We start from the raw sequence: 18,375 nt of genomic DNA on the forward strand, positions 1-18,375 counted from the left end.
ATCAACTACGGTTGGTTAATAACATAGTAAAAGCATCCTGATTGGTTAATAATTAAATCACACTGTATTTTAATATCATATGCTGCAAAAAGTCGCAGGAGCACATTAAAGAGACACTTGCCGCTTGCAAGCTCAGTCTGAGTATCATCGTGGTAGAAAATCACACAACAGGCCAGGAGTATCTTTGTCCTTTACCTCCCTCTGCGCTCGGTACGCTGCTGCTCTTCCCCTCCACTCCCAACCACTGGCCTATTAAGAAATCCTTCCTGGCTTATGCTGTCTTGATGTTTTTATATATGCTGCTTTCTGAAGATACATTCTGACATCCAGAATGGAAATCTTAGCTCTTGGGTTCATTCCAGGGTACTGGGTGTTATTATGACGGAACAGTTCTAGCTTAATACTAACGACAGCCACTATCCTAACATTCTTGGCTGCTCTTTGACTCCTAATCAACATCCCCCTACTAGGAACAACAGACCAAGAGAAGTAAAATTACACAAACGCTCTAACAACATGAGATAACATAAGAACGGCCTACTGGGTCAGACCAATGGTCCATCTAGCCCAGTATCCTATCTACCGACAGTGGCCAATGCCGGCTGCCCCAGAGGGAGTGAACCTAACAGTCAATGATCAAGTGATCTCTCTCCTGCCGTCCATCCCCACCCTCTGACAAACAGAGGCTAGGGACACCATTCCTTACCCGTCCTGTTTAATAGCCATTTATGGACTTAACCTCCATGATTTTATCCAGTTCTCTTTTAAACCCTGTTATAGTCCTAGCCTTCACAACCTCCTCATGCAAGGAGTTCCACAAGTTGACTGTGCGTTGTGTGAAGAAGAACTTCCTTTTATTTGTTTTAAACCTGCTGCCCATTAATTTCATTTGGTGGCCCCTAGTTCTTGTATTATGGGAATAAGTAAATAACTTTTGCTTATCTACTTTCTCCACATCACTTATGATTTTATATACCTCTATCATATCCCCTCTTAGTCTTCTATCTTCTAATTTTTCTTCTATCTTTTCTTGCCTTCTTGTAGGATGCACGCCAAAAATTCCGCTCTGTGCTGGTGGAAGCTACAGTGAAACTAGATGAACTAGTAAAGAAGATTGGAAAAGCTGTGGAAGACTCTAAACCTTACTGGGAGGCCCGGAGGGTAGCCAGACAGGTGAGAACTCTCTCTTTTAAGCTTACGCTGGTAATTGGATCATGGTACGACACACACTGGAAAGTACACACTGGATGCATCACATGGTACTATTTATAGCACCCTAAGTGTAGGCATTTGGCTGATGTTTTGATAGATGTTGGGGGTTGCATGCTTGCCATATGAATTGGTGGCAAAATCTGTTCCCATCCCGCACAGCAACTGTGTGCGCATACTAGTCTGAAAACAACCACGTAAGCATATGCTATCAATAGTAAAAGGCTTGTTCTATTCTCTAGCACTAATAATGGCCTTTCAGACAGTAAAAGACTTACTCAGGTTCCTTCCTCTCAGCAGTTATAATTGCTCTAAAACCAGTTATAGAGCTTGAATTCTTGTCTCTTGATTCTCTCTCTCTCTCTCAAAGCTTAATGCTAAGTACTAAAATTGAAGGGTATTGGAATTTGTTCAACCTCACTCCTCTTCCCCCACAACCAAGAGAATTCTGCTGTGATTTTTCCAGATAAGTATAAACACACAATATTCTCTGAAATGGGTGAACATTCAGGGATGTCTGAACTCTCCTCTCTGACATGAATTATGGCACTTGTGTGACAGTTGTGGGCAATATCACCCAAACTTGGGTGTTTAAAGTTAGGCATCCAGATCTGTTAACTTCATTGCTGGGGCTTGAAAAATCCCAGTTGCCTGGGGCAGGTGAGTGGACTGAGTTGGGCTGGGGAGCAGAGTGGCTGGAGCTGCTGGCTGTAAAGGGGGTAAGAGCTCCTGGAAGCACAGAGGTAACTTTTCTCTTTCTCAAGATAGGAAGTGCATGCGCAATATTTGTGCAATACATATATTTTACATCAAGCATGTTTTTATAGTTCTACAAATATGACTTTGTCAAACCCAAACGTAAAACTTTGTAAGTTACTCCCTTATAAATCGGTGGTAGATGTGGGTGCTTTGTACTACTGAAAATTGGATCACTTTGTTAGGGATATAACTTCAGGCGCCAAGTTACAAAAATGTCCACCGTGACTGGAACTTGGCAGCTACTGCTGAGTCCCTGCAAATGACATTTTGTCTCTACTTCATTGTTCCCAAACTTTTTACTAAAGTGACCCACCCCCTGGGTTTTGTCTCTTTTTGTGATCCATCATTATATGCATGCACATTCTGCCCTGGCACCGCAACCTAATCCTGGCCCAGTGCAGAGGGGAGGCATTTTGGTGGTGCAGGGGTTTGGAGAGTCATCTCACCCTTTGGCAGTGGCTTCTGTCCTGCAGGACTGGCCTAGCTGCCAGTTCCAGGCATTGCGATCCCATGTGCCAGGATGTGGTGTCTGGAGTGGGGAGCTGGGCCCTGTCCCACAGAAGAGGGTGAGTGTAAGACGTTCTCACCCTCCAAACCACTAACCCCCACCCTGGCCTTCTATCCATATTGGGCCAGAAGTATATGTTGCTTGGAGCCTGGTGATGTGTGGATCCAGCCCTGGAGATGGTGACTTATCTAGAACCTTCCTGAAACCTATGGTGGGTTGAGAGCCACATTTAGGAAACACTGCTCTGCCTGTTTGCTGTCTGTAAAAGCCCTTTAGTTATGCTAGCTAGAGCATCTTGTGAAAGGAGAGATTTGCGCTCTGTTAAAGGTCTTATTTCCAAAACACATATGTAACCATTGTATTTAAAAAAATCTGGATAACACTGAATTTTTTTACAGGATTGCAATATTAATACTCCAGAAATGACAGATTCATCAGTAGAGATTACCATATTTATTCAGTTCATTCTGTTAGGCTCAAGTATGATGCTATCCTCTCCAGACTTGTCCACTCACTCAGACTAATACTATTCTCTGTTATTTAGATTCTTTGATACTGTTGCCTTTTTGGAGGCTTATCTTCTAGCTATTTATAGCCTGCTTCTCAACAAAAACCTTATTTATCATTTCTATTGTGGTAGAGTTGGGTGGTCCCAGCTGTGATCAGGGTCCCATTGTGATAGGGGCTGTGCAAACACAAAACAGAAAAATGGCTCCTTCCTTACTTATGGTTGTTTGCATGCTAAGGTCTTGTAACCTAACAGCTTTAGGGTCCAGGGGGATACTGTTCAAGAAATGTAATGAAAAAGAGAGAGCCATAAGATTACAAAGCATGTTATCAGAAATCATTTTTTGCCCCAAGCAGTTTATGATCTGAATGTTATTAAGTTTGTGTAACAAGATATAATTAAAAAAAAGGCAACAGGGAAAATGACTCAGAATAGGGGGAAGAAATCATGAAACATTGGGTGACTTCCTTTGCACTGGGATATTGATCCATTTCAGTCATCCAGGGATCTTTTTTAACTTTGATTCCCAGAGGTGTAAAGGAGTGATGGGAACTAAACTTACCCCCCGCCCCCGAGTTGTCTGATGCAAGCTGTGTTGAGTCATGATGAGATGGTTGGCTTCAGTAGTGCACTGACATTATTCTCCTATGAAAACATTGCTAGTGCATTTATTAAGGCAAAGCCAGTCACAATAGGGTAAGACAAGGGTCCTGACATGAAGCATAAAAAACAAATGAAATCAGACTTCCAATTAAGGATGAATTTACTGTTCCTCAGGGCAGCCTGAGAACCCTGAGACCTCCTGTCCCTACCCCATTGTGCAATTTTACACTGACAGGAAAACTCAAGACTAATGAATCTCCTAAGTAAGAATCCTGTAATGTCTGTATGATATATTTCAGGAGAAAGTCAGCTTTGTCTGTCTGAGACGAAGCTCTAGTATGATGTAACGATGATCACTTGGGGCTAGGAGTTGGGTTTTCTGTACTTCCAGTCCATTGCATGGAGCTGGGATGTAGATTATTGACACCAAAGCATTAACGTTAAATTCGTGATGGGGCCAGAGTGACCTGGCAAACTGAGGACCTAAAAACCTTGCGGGGAATTTTCAGGTCTGTGGCAGGGATGTTTTGCTATTTTGTACACTGTCCTACAGGCACATTAACTACTAAAATACATCTTAGTGAGGTGTCTTTGGGGAGGAAAATGTACTGCTTGGGAAGCTGAGCATATAAAAGGGTTTAGCACTTTTCTTCTGACTTCAGAAGAGAGGTTGGCTAAGATAGCAGCCCAGCATTTCCACTGCCTTAATCAGGAGCACCGAGATTAGATGATTTAGCTACATCATGGGCTAGCAAGTCAACACTGTCATTGCAACTCATCACACTTCTTTCCAATATGTGCTTCTTGTTTGTGTGAAATCTGTTGTTCCTAGCCTGCTGCCATAGATAATTGGTCTGAGAATGATACTTACTTGCAAATGGAATGGAGAAATGAATGGAGGAGAGGAAATCACAAGAATACATTAATGGTTTAATCACTGGGACAGGGCCTGATGCTGTGGAGAGTTTAGGAAGAGTTGAAGCTGCTTAGCATCTCTCAAGATTGAGCCCAGAGTGTTCCACTGTGTGAGGATTTTATGCAAGTCTTGTTTCATCAGCTGGTTGGGAATTTGGGAATGGTGTGTTGCCACCATAGATGTTGCTGTCAGTCACTGGGAACAACACGCTATGCAAAAGCAAGTGTGGTCACCCTAGTACCTGTGAAGCACAGGCTGTGAATCAGAGAGAGGTTTGATTTCCAACTGTTATGTGGCCATGAGCATATTAAAATGGTGATGCCAACCTCAGTGAGGTGTTGAAGCTTAATTTATTAATGTATGTAGAAGTGCTTTGATGCCCTTGGCTGGAAGATGCTACAGAAGAGTCAAGTATTATCCTGCATGAGATCCTCACTGATTGCCAAGCGAAGAACTAGTGACATGAACATGCAATAATGGGCTGCTCCACTTCTGATTGGAAAAAATTGTTTAAAAAAACAAGTTGACTTAATGAAGCTAACCAGAATAATAGAGAATAGAACCCTGGTAATGTCAACCCTGAGGGTAATGGGAGCACTCTTGATACCTTCTCATTCCCTGATTCTTCCTAACTCAGTAGTGATGCAGGGTGGGAGAGGAGCTGAACGCTGTGGCAGCTCTAGCATTGAGCTTGGTCTGGAGAAGCGTTATTCTCTGTGCCAGGTTGCAGTTTGTTCTCTGCGCAGCTTCCGCAGAGGACCGTCAGAAAACTTGTTGCTGGCAAAAAGAGGTGAATGACGTGTGCCAAGTTATATCTACATGTATCTCTCTCACTACAGTACCTTGCAGAAATGTTGGGAGGAGGATTCATTGAAAGGAATGCATGTTTGTTTCCTCTTAGGTCTTGGTTTTCTTCCCTGGCCCAGCTCTGCAATCAATTCTCTTGTAATATTCTTGGCTTATGTTCTTATGTACAGGGCCAGCTCCAGGGTTTTTGTCGCCCCAAGCGGTGAAAGAAAAAGAAAAAAAGCCGCGATCGGCGGCAGCTTCACTGCGCCGCTTTCTTCTTCGGCGGCAATTCGGCAGCAGGTCCTTCCCTCCGAGAGGGACCCGCCGCCTCCACAGAAGAGCCCGACGTGCCGCCCCAAGCACCTGCATACTGGGCTGGTGCCTGGAGCTGGCCCTGCTTATGTAACATCTCTTTGTTGCAAAATAGACCCTATGTGCATTAGAAACAGTATATACGGGGATCACTTCACCACAGAGTGCAACCGTATTTGCAATGTAAAACCTTGTTGCTTTTGTCTGTTTAGAAGGCAAAGAGCTGAGGTCCGTTCACATTGACTAGCAAACTTTTCTTGGCTAAAGGAGAGGAGGAGAGGAATTTGAGAAGTAAAAATTACATGTCAGCAAAACTGTGACAGACTTGTATTCATATTTGGCAGCCTGCCATGGAGTTAGTGAAAAGAAAAACTACTGGCACAGATGCAGTAGACAAACTAACTGACCTCTTCCGGTTGAAGGAGTGTGTGTTTAACCACTTAGCATCTACAAAAGAAGGAAATTGGATATGGTGAATCTTTAAATGTCCTGAATTTTTGCAAATCCTTTCAACTGGGGGGTGGGGGGGGGAGTATGACCTACATCCAAAATCCATGATGCAGCAGTATCATTGTAAGGTATAGTGTGTTTGGATAATTACTGTAATCTCTTAAATGAGGGATAACTATATTCATCTTAGATGCAATATTGCTGCTAGGAAGCTGCAGTTCTTCTCATATTCACAACTATTTAGCCCATAAAAAATGGATGCAAATAGCGTGACAAAGCCTGTGAGAATTAGCATTGAAACAGAATTAACAGCACCTTCTTGAACGAGCACAACGCTTGTGAAGTGATTGTGAAGGGCCCTTGAGAGCACTTCCTTGGATATTCTTTGTAAATGTTCTGTTCAGTAAAATCGACCGTGTGTGACCTTTCTGTTTTTTAGGCAATCTGTGAGAACAATCCACAACCTGCGTGTTGAGTCGCTTGGTCTATAGTGTGGCTGCAATAAGGGTTCCATATAGGAGTGAATGCTTGAAGGGAAACTGTAGAGTGGGAGCTGCTCTTGCAGACCTGTATTGAATGCTACAGACTCTCCTGCTAAGAAGTGGAAATAAATGGCTTCAGACTGCTGTAGCCGACTGCTGTAGCCGACTGCTGTATCCAACTGCTGTAGGAAGGCAGGCATAATAGTTTGAAAAGCTATTGCCTCGTCACCTGTGCAGAGGAGCCACTTGTGTGGCTAAGAAGTGGCTTTAGAGCTGAAGTGGATCTCAGAAGTGCATTGTGACCGGATTAGTAGTGGTATAGCTCCTTTTAAAAGAGGTCCTGCAAAGTGGGGAGTCCTTTCTAAAATGCTGGGTTCCTGTAACTGGAGAGCCCATATTGAGGGGGAGAGAGAAATCGGACTTGGGGTTCTTTTAACCTTTCCCTGCCACACTTGGCAGCTGTGAAGGGCAGTTGGAGCAGTTCTTTAGGCAGGACAGAACCATTCCAGGAAGTAGGGGCTGAAACAGCCCTGAAGGAAAAGGAGGCTTACCTCAGAGCCAACTTCCAAGTCTCTTTGGCCTATCTGGAAATGTAGGGGAGCCTGGCAACCAAAGGGAGTTGCTAGAGGGGGGGAAATCCATGTGAAGAGTTCAAGGAGAACAGTTCAGCTGGGTCTGCGTATAGCATCAAGGTTTCTGGAGTTAGTGTGGGCTGTGACTGATTCTTAAACTGGGCCTTTATTTCAGCTCTTTCTCTCCCATACCCTCCCAGTATTTTATTCCCTGTGGACCTGCTCTGTAGGGCAGTGTTTTTCTCTAGTGACTACTTTTTCATTTATGAAGCACGTCATTAAATCTTGATGCTCACCTCCTGACACCCCCATGGGGAATTGAGGGCAGGGTGACGTCAGTCTTCCTGTGAAACACGGAGTTCCATTGGCACAACCATGAGGGAACCTTCAGCATAGATTTGTCTCTCTTCTTGTTTGTGAGACTCAGGGCGGTGTGTGCGCTGGCTGTGTGACCAAGCACCAATTCAGCTCGAAGCCCAGGATGAATTATGGCAAGAAGGGGAGTTTGACATGATAGCACTATTTAGGGAGGGCAGTCACTCCCTTAGCGGAAAAGCAAGAATAGGGTAACTAGAGAAGCAGTGTTTATTTCTAAAGCAGGATGCCCTCTGGGTTAGGGAAAGGAAATCTTTTGCCACACTCTGAATTTGATGGAGTGCCTTTTGTGCTGCCTTAGAGATATCAGATCAACCTCAGTTAATCACTATATAGTGTATTCTGAATACAGGAACCAGTCAAGTTTCAGTGTGGTAGTTCCCATCCTGCTTTCAAGCACATCAGGCTAGACACGTCACAGTCTCTGGTCTGATCATTCCTGCATAACATTCTGTTTTGCTGCTGCCTCAGGGCACAGATATGTGTGACCAGAGGAAAGGGAGGTCACAGAGACTTTATTTGGTCAGACAATTAGGCTTTGGGTGACAGACTTCACTTTTCTTTAGGCCTTGATTTAACATTTATTCATTGGGTTTGTCAGCTGCCTGAGTAGAAGAATACTGAGTGTCTTGGACTAACTGTTTTAAAACAGACAATGGATACTTCCCGGTGAGACTTGAAAAGTCACCACTGGAGATCAGCTTGGTGAATTAAAGATCCTGAATATATTCCTCCCCATTAGGCGGTTGTTATTGAGTAGGAGGCTGCTCTGACTGGCAAGTACGAGTTTTATTTATTCTTAACATAGAGGCCATGCAAAGAGTGGCCCAGGATAGAAAGAGGAGGCAGAAGCTAGTTTGTGCCCTATGTGTTTGGTGGTGCAGGAAGGGTTGAGATTTGGATATTGAATAGTTTGGCTGCGGCAATAAAAGAACTGCAATTTCAAGGAAGATAACTTGTCATAACATCATTGGAAAGAAGGTGGTAAATGTCACTAGCAGGACTGTGGAAGAGCTGTCCGTACATCTTCCCTCCCCCCTCTAATCTTTGCTTAAGTTTTGATTAGGTAAAGAGTGTTCTGGGCTGCTATGACGTTCTGGGTTGCAATCCAGACCGGTGATGGGCTGTGTCTCCACCTGTGTGCAACCTTGGGTGCCTCACAATGCCTAGCTGATGTTACTCCCAGCCTGGGCCTCTCGCAAACAGCCTACCGGCATGCAGATCACACTCTGAGGGCTTGTCTACATCAGAAAGTTGCAGCGCTGGTGAGGGAGTTACAGCGCTGCAACTTTGAGAGTGTCCACATCTGCAGGGCATCACCAGCGCTGCAACTCCCTGTTTGCAGCGCTGGCCGTACTCCCGTTTTGTCTCGGGTGTAGAGGATCCAGCGCTGGTGATCCAGCGCTGGTAATGCAATGTAGACACTCACCAGCGCTTTTCTTGACCTCCGTGGAAGGAGGAAGCCTCTGGTAATCAAGCTGGTTTCCTTTCCCGGTTTGCTCTCTCGGTCCCGGAGCCAGCCAGCAAACCGCAGGGAAGGAGACCTGCTTGCTCGGGGTTCCGGGACCGAGAGAGCAAACCGGGAACGCCGCGGTTTGCTCTCTCGGTCCCGGAGCCAGCCAGCAAACCGCGGGGAAGGAGACCTGCTTGCTCGGGGTTCCGGGACCGAGAGAGCAAACCGCGGCGAAGCTGGTTTCCTTTCCCGGTTTGCTCTCTCGGTCCCGGAGCCAGCCAGCAAACCGCAGGGAAGGAGACCTGCTTGCTCGGGATTCCGGGACCGAGAGAGCAAACCGGGAACGCCGCGGTTTGCTCTCTCGGTCCCGGAGCCAGCCAGCAAACCGCGGGGAAGGAGACCTGCTTGCTCGGGGTTCCGGGACCGAGAGAGCAAACCGCGGCGAAGCTGGTCTCCTTTCCCGGTTTGCTCTCTCGGTCCCGGAACCCCGAGCAAGCAGGTCTCCTTCCCCGCGGTTTGCTGGCTGGCTCCGGGACCGAGAGAGCAAACCGCGGCGTTCCCGGTTTGCTCTCTCGGTCCCGGAACCCCGAGCAAGCAGGTCTCCTTCCCCGCGGTTTGCTGGCTGGCTCCGGGACCGAGAGAGCAAACCGCGGCGTTCCCGGTTTGCTCTCTCGGTCCCGGAACCCCGAGCAAGCAGGTCTCCTTCCCCGCGGTTTGCTGGCTGGCTCCGGGACCGAGAGAGCAAACCGCGGCGTTCCCGGTTTGCTCTCTCGGTCCCGGAACCCCGAGCAAGCAGGTCTCCTTCCCCGCGGTTTGCTGGCTGGCTCCGGGACCGAGAGAGCAAACCGCGGCGTTCCCGGTTTGCTCTCTCGGTCCCGGAACCCCCCTTGAAGCCGCCCAACAGCGCTGCAGTGTGGCCACATCTAACACCACTTGCAGCGCTGGTTGCTGTAAGTGTGGCCACTCTGCAGCGCTGGCCCTATACAGCTGTACTAATACAGCTGTAACAACCAGCGCTGCAAAATTTTAGATGTAGACATGGCCTGAGTGTCTGTGTGTAGCTCCAGTCCTGGTCCAGCAACTCTGGTTCCAGCAGCCTGTCAGCTACATAGCAGCCACACCTGCAGCAGAGTGACCCCAACATGCTCCCAGGCCCGGATTTCCCCCAAAACATGTGTTCTGCACTGCCCAGCCCTCTCCTGGACAGTTTGGATATTAAAGGTCCGTTGCTGCTGTAAGGGACGGGGTCAGTATCCAACAGTTTGCTGCTTTAATTGGAGTTACCCAACAGTTCACTTTAAACACAGCACTGGATTAATTTTGATTAAAGAATAAAACAAGTTCATTTAACTACAAAGAGAGAGGTTTTAAATGAGTTCAGATACAAGGTATTATAGTCAGAAATGATTACAAGAGAAATAAAGATAAAACGCTTCCTAGGAACTAAAACGCAACAAACTAGACTTGATTCAAGGCTGAAACCTTACCGTAGGTTCCCAGCAATGTAGCTGACCAAATTCTCAAGTCAGGATGGGCCCTCAAAGTCCAAAGGGCTGGGTCCTTTGTCATCTTAGATGACAGAGAGAGTGAGAGAAAGACAGAGAGTCTCTGGGGGAGTGTTTGCCCCTCACTTTTATAGTCCAGTCATCTGAGGGTTAGTTACCTTTAGATAAAATTCCTTCCCACTGGGAGGATGGAGGCATGGAGACTCATGGTGAAAGAGGTTCCCTGTTGATGTTCATTAAAATGCTAATTGCTCTGCAAAGAATGGCTGCTTGACTGGTGATGGCCAACCAACTTTGATGCTTCGCTAGAGGCATCAGCTTGTCTTTTGTCTTCGAGAAATGGGTGTGCCCTCCTCCCCAGACTTGTCTGGTAAGCAAACTTCAGTCATAATTTCAGCTTATGTTCATATCTCTTAATATGCATTGTGTCCATACATTTCACCATATTATTGACCAGCCAGTTTTTAATTTTCAAGTGATACCTCACAAGGCATATTTTTGTACAAAGGTCACTACAATAGCATGTAGGGTGGAATATAGAGGGTATTCAGTTGCAGCTGCTACTTAATTTTTTGTTTTTGTTGTTGCTGCAAACAATTTAAAATCTATCCTTAGGTAAGTGTCTTGCAACTGCTGCTATCCAGGCTCTTCACTACTGGTAGGTCTGCTTGTATTCCTGACCCACTCTTGGACCTCTTAAACATCTTTTATGGTCTGTAAGTACCAACCATCATCTTTGCAGTGGAGTAGAATTGCACGTCAGAGCACGCCCTTGCTGCTCCTTACCCAACCAAAAGACTGGGACACTGTTGGTTGATGTGAGGCTTTCCAAGGATGGAGTACATGTCCTTGTAGGTCTGGTCTACACTGGGGAGCGTGAATCGATCTAAGATGCGCAACTTCAGCTACGTGAATAGCATAGCTGAAGTCGAAGTATCTTAGATCGAGTTACCTACCGTCCTCACGGCGCGGGATCGACGTCCGCGGCTCCCCCTGTCGACTCTGCTACTGCCATTCGCATTGGTGGAGTTCCGGAGTCGACAGGAGCGCGTTTGGGGATCGATATATCGCATCTAGATGAGATGCAATATATTGATCCCCGAGAAATCGATTGCTACCTGCTGATATGGCCGGTAGTGAAGACGTACCCATAGTTGAGACTGGAATCCCAAAGTCTTCATGTTTCATGCATTTTTCTTTTTGCTTATGCTATGATCTCTCTGGTAGGGAAGTGTTTACAGATCCTTAATGTCAACCCTCTGAGAACCTGCTGCTGCTTTGATGATTAAATGAGATGTGATTATAGTGTGCAGCCTAGTTCACTGAACGCTTATTATTTCAAGTAATTATAAAGTGAAATGTACTATGGCAGTCCACTTAAATCTTGCAGCATCTGTTTTTAGGACTTCAGTACGGAGGGTTGCTGTCAGATGCAAAGCAGCATGTTGGCTGGCTCCTGTGAACTTTAACAACCAATTGTAAAATACAACTTTAGACTTACTGTATGTGCTATAGAGATTTTGTCCTGCAGGATCTTATAATCTAGATGAAGGACTCCATATTTCATCCTGGGATTCTAGCTCTCTTCTTGACGATAAGGATTTCTTATAAAACTGGCCAAGTTACTGTAAACCCAGCTTTCAAAGGGAGGGAGGGAGGGACAGTTCTATATTTTATTTTTGGCCATGCTGAAATACCCCACTAACAGATGGTGCTGGCTGCACAAGAAGTCAGTCCGTACAGTATTAGTGAGTATAGCATGGCAGGCTTTGGTGCCATAGCCATGCTAAATAAGGGAGTAACTGCAGTCTGGCTTGCAGCCGGGGACAATCCCGCTCTAACAAGCAAGGACTGGATGTGTGATGCGTCTTCTGGGATCTCCATATATGCCCTATTCAAATGCATCACAAATAATGTAATTTATTAGACAATGAAGTGGGGAAAATGAAGCCTGAGTTTTATCAAGCAATCACTAACCGCTTTTGAATGGCTAAGAGAATGATGGAGGGGAATAGGCTTAGTGGCTTATCACCCACTAGGGTAGGACTGGAGAGCTTAAAGCCTTCATGAGAACATCTGAAACTGGAGAGCTTTCAATGATGTTTTTGCATAGGTGCTGTCATAGGACAAGGGACCTGCAGTTTATAAAGTCCCCTTCTTCTCAGGCATATGGCAGTGCCATGTGATTGATGCAGGCCTCCTCTGTTACTTGACTGAATTCTTTAAGTACACTGTTTTTGTCCAGATTAAAATTGTTGTTGTTTTTTTTTCTTTAAGAGGCCCTGGAAGATCGTTATCTCTTGTATGCAGTTGCTTTCTTGCATTCATGATGTAAGCAGAGGCGGCAGGCTGAATTAGATGCCACACTGGGTTAGTGTGTGAGCCTTGTTATTCCTGGAAATGTGGCTTCAGATTTGGGCTAGGTGATGAGGAAATTGAATGTGATGATCTTGGCTTAGGCCACGTCCAGACTAGGAATTAAAATCGATTTTAGATACGCAACTTCAGCTACGAGAATAACGTAGCTGAAGTCGAATTTCTAAAATCGAGGTACTCACCAGTCTGGACGGCGCCGCATTGATGTCCGCGGCTCTCCGTGTCGATTCCGGAACTCCGTTCGGATTGATGGAGTTCCGGAATCGATGTAAGCGCGCTCGGGGATCGATACACCGCGTCCAGACTAGACGCGATATATCGATCCCCGAGCAATCGATTTTAACCCGCCGATGCCGCGGGTTAGTCTGGACGAGGGCTTAGTCTGCAGCAGACATACTTCTCTGTCGAGCAGAGGTGTGTGGGGACACTTTGCCTTACAACCATTGCTGTAAGCAGCGATAGAAATCTCTCAATTTGCTACATTGCCCTTGCCTTCCCTGTCCCATCTTGCAAAAAGTTGCGATGGATGTAAACACGCTGAGGTCCAGGGGACAATTGGAGCTGTAACAATTCAGCCTCCAGAAGAGAGAATAAAAACCAAAATATTTAACCCAAAGCCGGAGTCCAATAACAAAGTAGGGACAGCTGGTCATTGTATCCCACGGGCATTTCCATTATTTATGGAGCAGGGAGGAAATAATTTGCTCCCAAGATGTTGGAGGTCTAACGGCTGGGCTGAAATAACTCTTTTGAAAGGTCCCTAAACCCGTCTTTGAAAAGTCAAGTTTAACCTCTGTGCAGTGTAATAGCTCCTTAGTGGCCACTTCAAAGATACCGAAACGTTTCAAGCTCTTGATAGGAATAGCAGAGAAATTGGATGTTCTGACACTAATGCAGAGAATAATTGTAGACTTCTTTTTTATGTAGCTCAGTAAAGATTCTTGTAAATCTGCCATTAAGGGACAGGCTTTGAATTTTATAAGCAATTGATTTCCGTGTGTGTGGGGAGGGGTGGTTCTGTATTTGAGATGACTCATCCCAGTCCCTCTAATCTGACTCCTCTTTTTGGCTTTGTTTTTGAGGGGGAGAGGATGGTTGAGGAGAGTATTTTTTTTCTTTTAAGCACACATTGTGCTCTCTGAAATGTTTGAAGGTAAGAAGGATGCTGTAGAAAAGTAACGTTATCATCTTATATGAACAACGTTTGACTTCAGTGTGAAGTCTGACAGCACATCTGTCCAAAATAACAGACATTGATTGGCTGCTATATTCAGTCAATAATTCTGGTAGCTAGAAAGAGTGCTTGTTTGCTTAGGACTCACTGGCTGTCAAGTAGGTAAACCCAGGTAATTAAGAAGGGCTCACCATGGTGCAGATGTAGTGACTGCTTTCACTGGTCAATGAGTGTGCACCAGGGATAAAAGCCCAGCATAGTGCTAAAAATAGCCCCAAACCAGTTTGGGAGTGACCCTGCCCCATGTTGCAAATTAAATATGGCAACTCCGGTGGTGATATAGTAGAGTACCTAGTGTTCTCTCTTAATCAAGTGAGTAATTACTTACTTAAGAGATGACTGCCTAAATGTAAGTAATGAAACTTCCTATTTGTCTCTGAACCGTCTAGCTGGGAGCCAGTTAATTATTTTTGAGTAGTAAGCAAGTATTGGCTAGTAGCAAGACAAATTTTAAACACTTGTTTAAAGATTATCAGGCAAGAAATACATGGGTTTCACATTAACATACCAAATAGCTTAGAGCTTGGGCTGTAACATGATTTCCCAGTTCCTTAGGTAAAGAAATAGTTACATTCTCTTTTTATGTTTCAGTCAAGGGATTTTTATAAAAAGGAATTGTGTATGCTCTTCACAGTAGAACCACAAGGTTACAAACACCTCAGGAATGGAGATTGTTCATAACTCTGAACAAAATGTTATGGCTGTTCTTTCAAAAGTTTACAATTGAGCATTGACTTAATACAGCTCTGAAACTTTACATGCAGAAGAAAAATTGTGGTTTCCCTTTTATTTTTTTAGTAGTTTACATATAACACAGTACTGTGCTGTATTTGGTTTTTTTGGTGTTGTTTTTTTTTTGTTTGGTCTCTACTGCTTCCTGATTCTGTACTGCTACTGGTTCCAAATGAGCTTTGTGGTTGACTGGTCAGTTTGTAACTCTGGTGTTCGGAACTCTGAGGTTCTACTGTAGTTGGGATATACTGTAAGATCCAAAGTAAAATGACTGGCGAGTAGTGCTATAAGGACCTACACAGTGTACAGGTTGACTACACTGTACCTTTGTATTTTTTCTTAATTTTAATACACATATTAAGTTCTCTGCAGCATCTGAATTTGCAGATTGGTGTCTGTGAGGAAAAATCAAACTTGCATCCTTCTTACTGACCAATGTAAAACTGGAAGCTGCTTTAAAAACATTTTAAAATAATTTATCTGCATTGACCGTAATGGAACCCTTGCCTGTTGCTATATTTGGTCCTAGTCCTGCAAGCACTTATGCACACAGATTACTTGAATGAGTCCTTTACCGTTACAATGTGTGTAAGTGTGCACAGGTTCAGGCCCTTGGTGAATAAAATTGGCCAAGGAGGAGAAATTCTGTCACAGTACAAGCAGATTTATCCCACTCCGCAGCCCTTTCTGTGCCTCTTCTTGGCAACTCTTGAATTCTGCCATTAGCTAAGCACATATAGTTGGAGATCATAGTTGTTGCAATGTATCCTTAGTTGTCAGTTAACCTTGAAGGAATACTGTAGCTGGGCTGCATTATGGCTTTGCATACACGAATTGGTTTGCTAGCTTGCAGTGTTGTGCAACTTGGAAGGCTTAAAAAAAAGTGTGGATGAAAGAAAAGAGAAGAATGAATATGCTATCTTTGTTTTAATATTCTTAATCTCTGTTTTTTGTGTTGGTGGTAGTTGATGTAATATCAGTGTCGTATTAATTGGAAAAGATGCCTTATGTGACAATAATAGGGGCATTTGACTCCAGTGGTAGAGAAGCCACTTAGGATGTGGGATAAACATGGGCCAATAACTGCATCCTCCAGCACAAACATTTTGGAAATATCTTTTAATTTGGAAGAGAATTGGCAAAGAGGGAGGGCATAGCACACCGACCCTTTAATACAGGAGGAGAAGTTTTTAAGAAAAAGTGGGGTGGTAGTGGGGGAAGAATTTGACATACACAAAAGGATAAGACTAGGAATAATGACCTCAACCTCCATCTTGAACATTCAAGTTATGATGGTAGAATGAAGAAAGTTCTCCACCGCAGTTTGGCACTGGCTTCTAGACGAAGCTGTGAGGCATAAAAGCTAGATGGATTCAAGAGAGGATTGTATTTCGTACTGAAAGAAATAGAGCAACCCATCCTTTTGCTTGGGGAAGGACTGGATGATTTCATCAGCCCTAAAGTGCACCTATGATGAATGGAGATCTCCACAGATGGAGCGCTTTTCTCAGTGTTGAGCCAATTTTATTTTAAACATATAATGAAAGGAGATATGAATGACTGCAGGACCATTAAACATTAAATGTGTTGCACAGGGCTTTAGTAGCTCAGCTTCTATTACAGTCGGTGGGAGAATTGTGCAGCTAAAACCCTTGATTCTGGGCTTCAGAAACCTAATTCAAAACATTACTTTACTGGATTAGCCAGGTGAAATTCTGAGAGCCCTTTATCCCACACATGGCCTTCTAGAAAGTGAAAACCTTTTTTCCCAGCACCCAGGGTCAGCTGTCAGCCAACTCTTTATGGAGAACTTCTGACCTTCAGTTGCAGTGACCTCTTTACCAGGACAGACCAAACTTATTGGAAGAACAAGTAGTTACATCTTCCCGGTAAGCCGCAGAGGATATTTTTGGGACTGAGATTTATGCTCCTCTAGTATGTTTTATCAAAGGCTCAGACCCAACCTTGTTTAAAGATCATCTGAAGATTTTGCTATATCCACTAGATACTAAAGTCAAAGGCAGATAGCTAGTTGCTTAATTTAAAATATTACTTGCCCACAGGGGTTTAAGATTTATAAAATGCGTTTATTCACTCCGAGTGAGCAGCTGGAGTTTTTTAGCTGTCTTGAGCCTGCCTGTCAGACTGCCTTACAGTGAACTGGCACTGGGCTGGCAAAAACATTGCTTGTCCACTAATCTTGGCACAAAGCACAGTGTGTTCATGATGTGCACTTCTACCATAAATTAAATGCTCTCTAATGTTTTAGGGCTCTGGCAGCTAAGAAGACCTGTTTAAGGACTGTAGGTTGTAAACTGACTGAAAGCAGCAAAGGGTTGGTTGGATAGATCTGTGTGCATAAGAAGTACCTTACCATAGCTTCGGAAAGCAGTGTGCCAAGTCTGCTCAGAGCTGGTAGTGGTGAGGGTAAAAACACATTCTTACTGTTATGGCTTCTGATTTTTCTAGGCTAGTAGAGAAGCTCCAGCATGAATATATTTATCCACTGTCACTGTGCGGTAAAACATATTTCTGAAGTGTGATATAACAGGGAAAAGGTCGAAAGAGCTTGCTACCATTTCAGAAGCTTTTGAGGGGAACTGAACGTGATTTTTACTTTTTGAAACTCCTGTTTAAATTAGGTGATACTTTGTTCCCCTAGGGAGGCCTTGTTTCTGTAACTACCTATATAAACAAGTGTGAAGCCTGATACATCTGGTGCTGAAAACAAGCTCTTTCAAAAGATTGCTGTTATACTTATTTCATATTCTAAAGCAGAGATTAGCAGTCCTTTCCTAAGTGACCACCTTTTTCTGCCTGCAAAACCAAAACCATCTACTTCCCCCACATGTGACTCTGTATTCCAGAATCCTTTGCACTATTTCAGGTCCAACCCCTTTCCAAATGTTAGAGACACAAGGTGGGTGAGGTAATGTCTTTTATTGGACCAGCTTCTGTTGGTAAGAGAGACAAGCTTTTGAGTTTACACAGAGCTCTTCTTCAGGTCTGTGAAAATGAAAACTTGTGGTTTTTAGGGTGTTCTGTCAGATCTGGTCAAAGCTGACATTTTTGTTCAGTAGATATAAATTAGTTAATTTCCTTTAAAAACTTTTGTAGTGTAACTGAGAATTTCATCTTCCCCAGTGCTGTATGCTAAAGAAACCTAATGCAGTTGCTTATGTTTGAAAGGTTTTCTTCTTAGGCAGAAGAGCTGGAAACCTTTTTTTCATTAAAAAAAAACAACTTAGAATACAAAAGGCTATGATCATCAGTTAAACAACAAAACTCACACCCTAAAAAGGGCTTCTAATGTGGTATACCAAATGGATGTTCATAGGTAGGTGAAGGTAAGTGAAATTGTATTGAAAGATCATTACGCTTCAGTTATGAGCTTCTGATAAATACCTCTAACCTTAAAAACAACCTAAAGATCAAAACCCCCAGATACCTGAGTTGATTCAGGGATAACCATAAAAAATGAGTATTCATGTTAAAAATATGGAAATTTCCAGTAACTTGAAACTAGGTTTTTTAAAAGGATTGTTTCCGATAATTTATCTTCTTAAAACCAACCCTCTCTCTCTCATAAACA

At 44.1% G+C, this 18,375-nt stretch overlaps 1 protein-coding gene across 1 annotated transcript in view; it reads left to right on the plus strand.

Moving 5' to 3' along the window:
- SH3BP5 (SH3 domain binding protein 5) overlaps positions 1–18,375 on the plus strand; it is a 57,772-nt gene that overhangs the window by 21,635 nt on the left and 17,762 nt on the right. Inside the window, exon 3 of the mRNA XM_030551081.1 lies at positions 1,045–1,173. Coding sequence (XP_030406941.1) covers positions 1,045–1,173 — 129 coding nt within the window. The remainder of the gene's footprint in view (positions 1–1,044; positions 1,174–18,375) is intronic.

This window comes from Gopherus evgoodei, chromosome 2 (assembly GCF_007399415.2).
Source record: "Gopherus evgoodei ecotype Sinaloan lineage chromosome 2, rGopEvg1_v1.p, whole genome shotgun sequence".
Taxonomy (NCBI): Eukaryota; Metazoa; Chordata; order Testudines; family Testudinidae; genus Gopherus; species Gopherus evgoodei.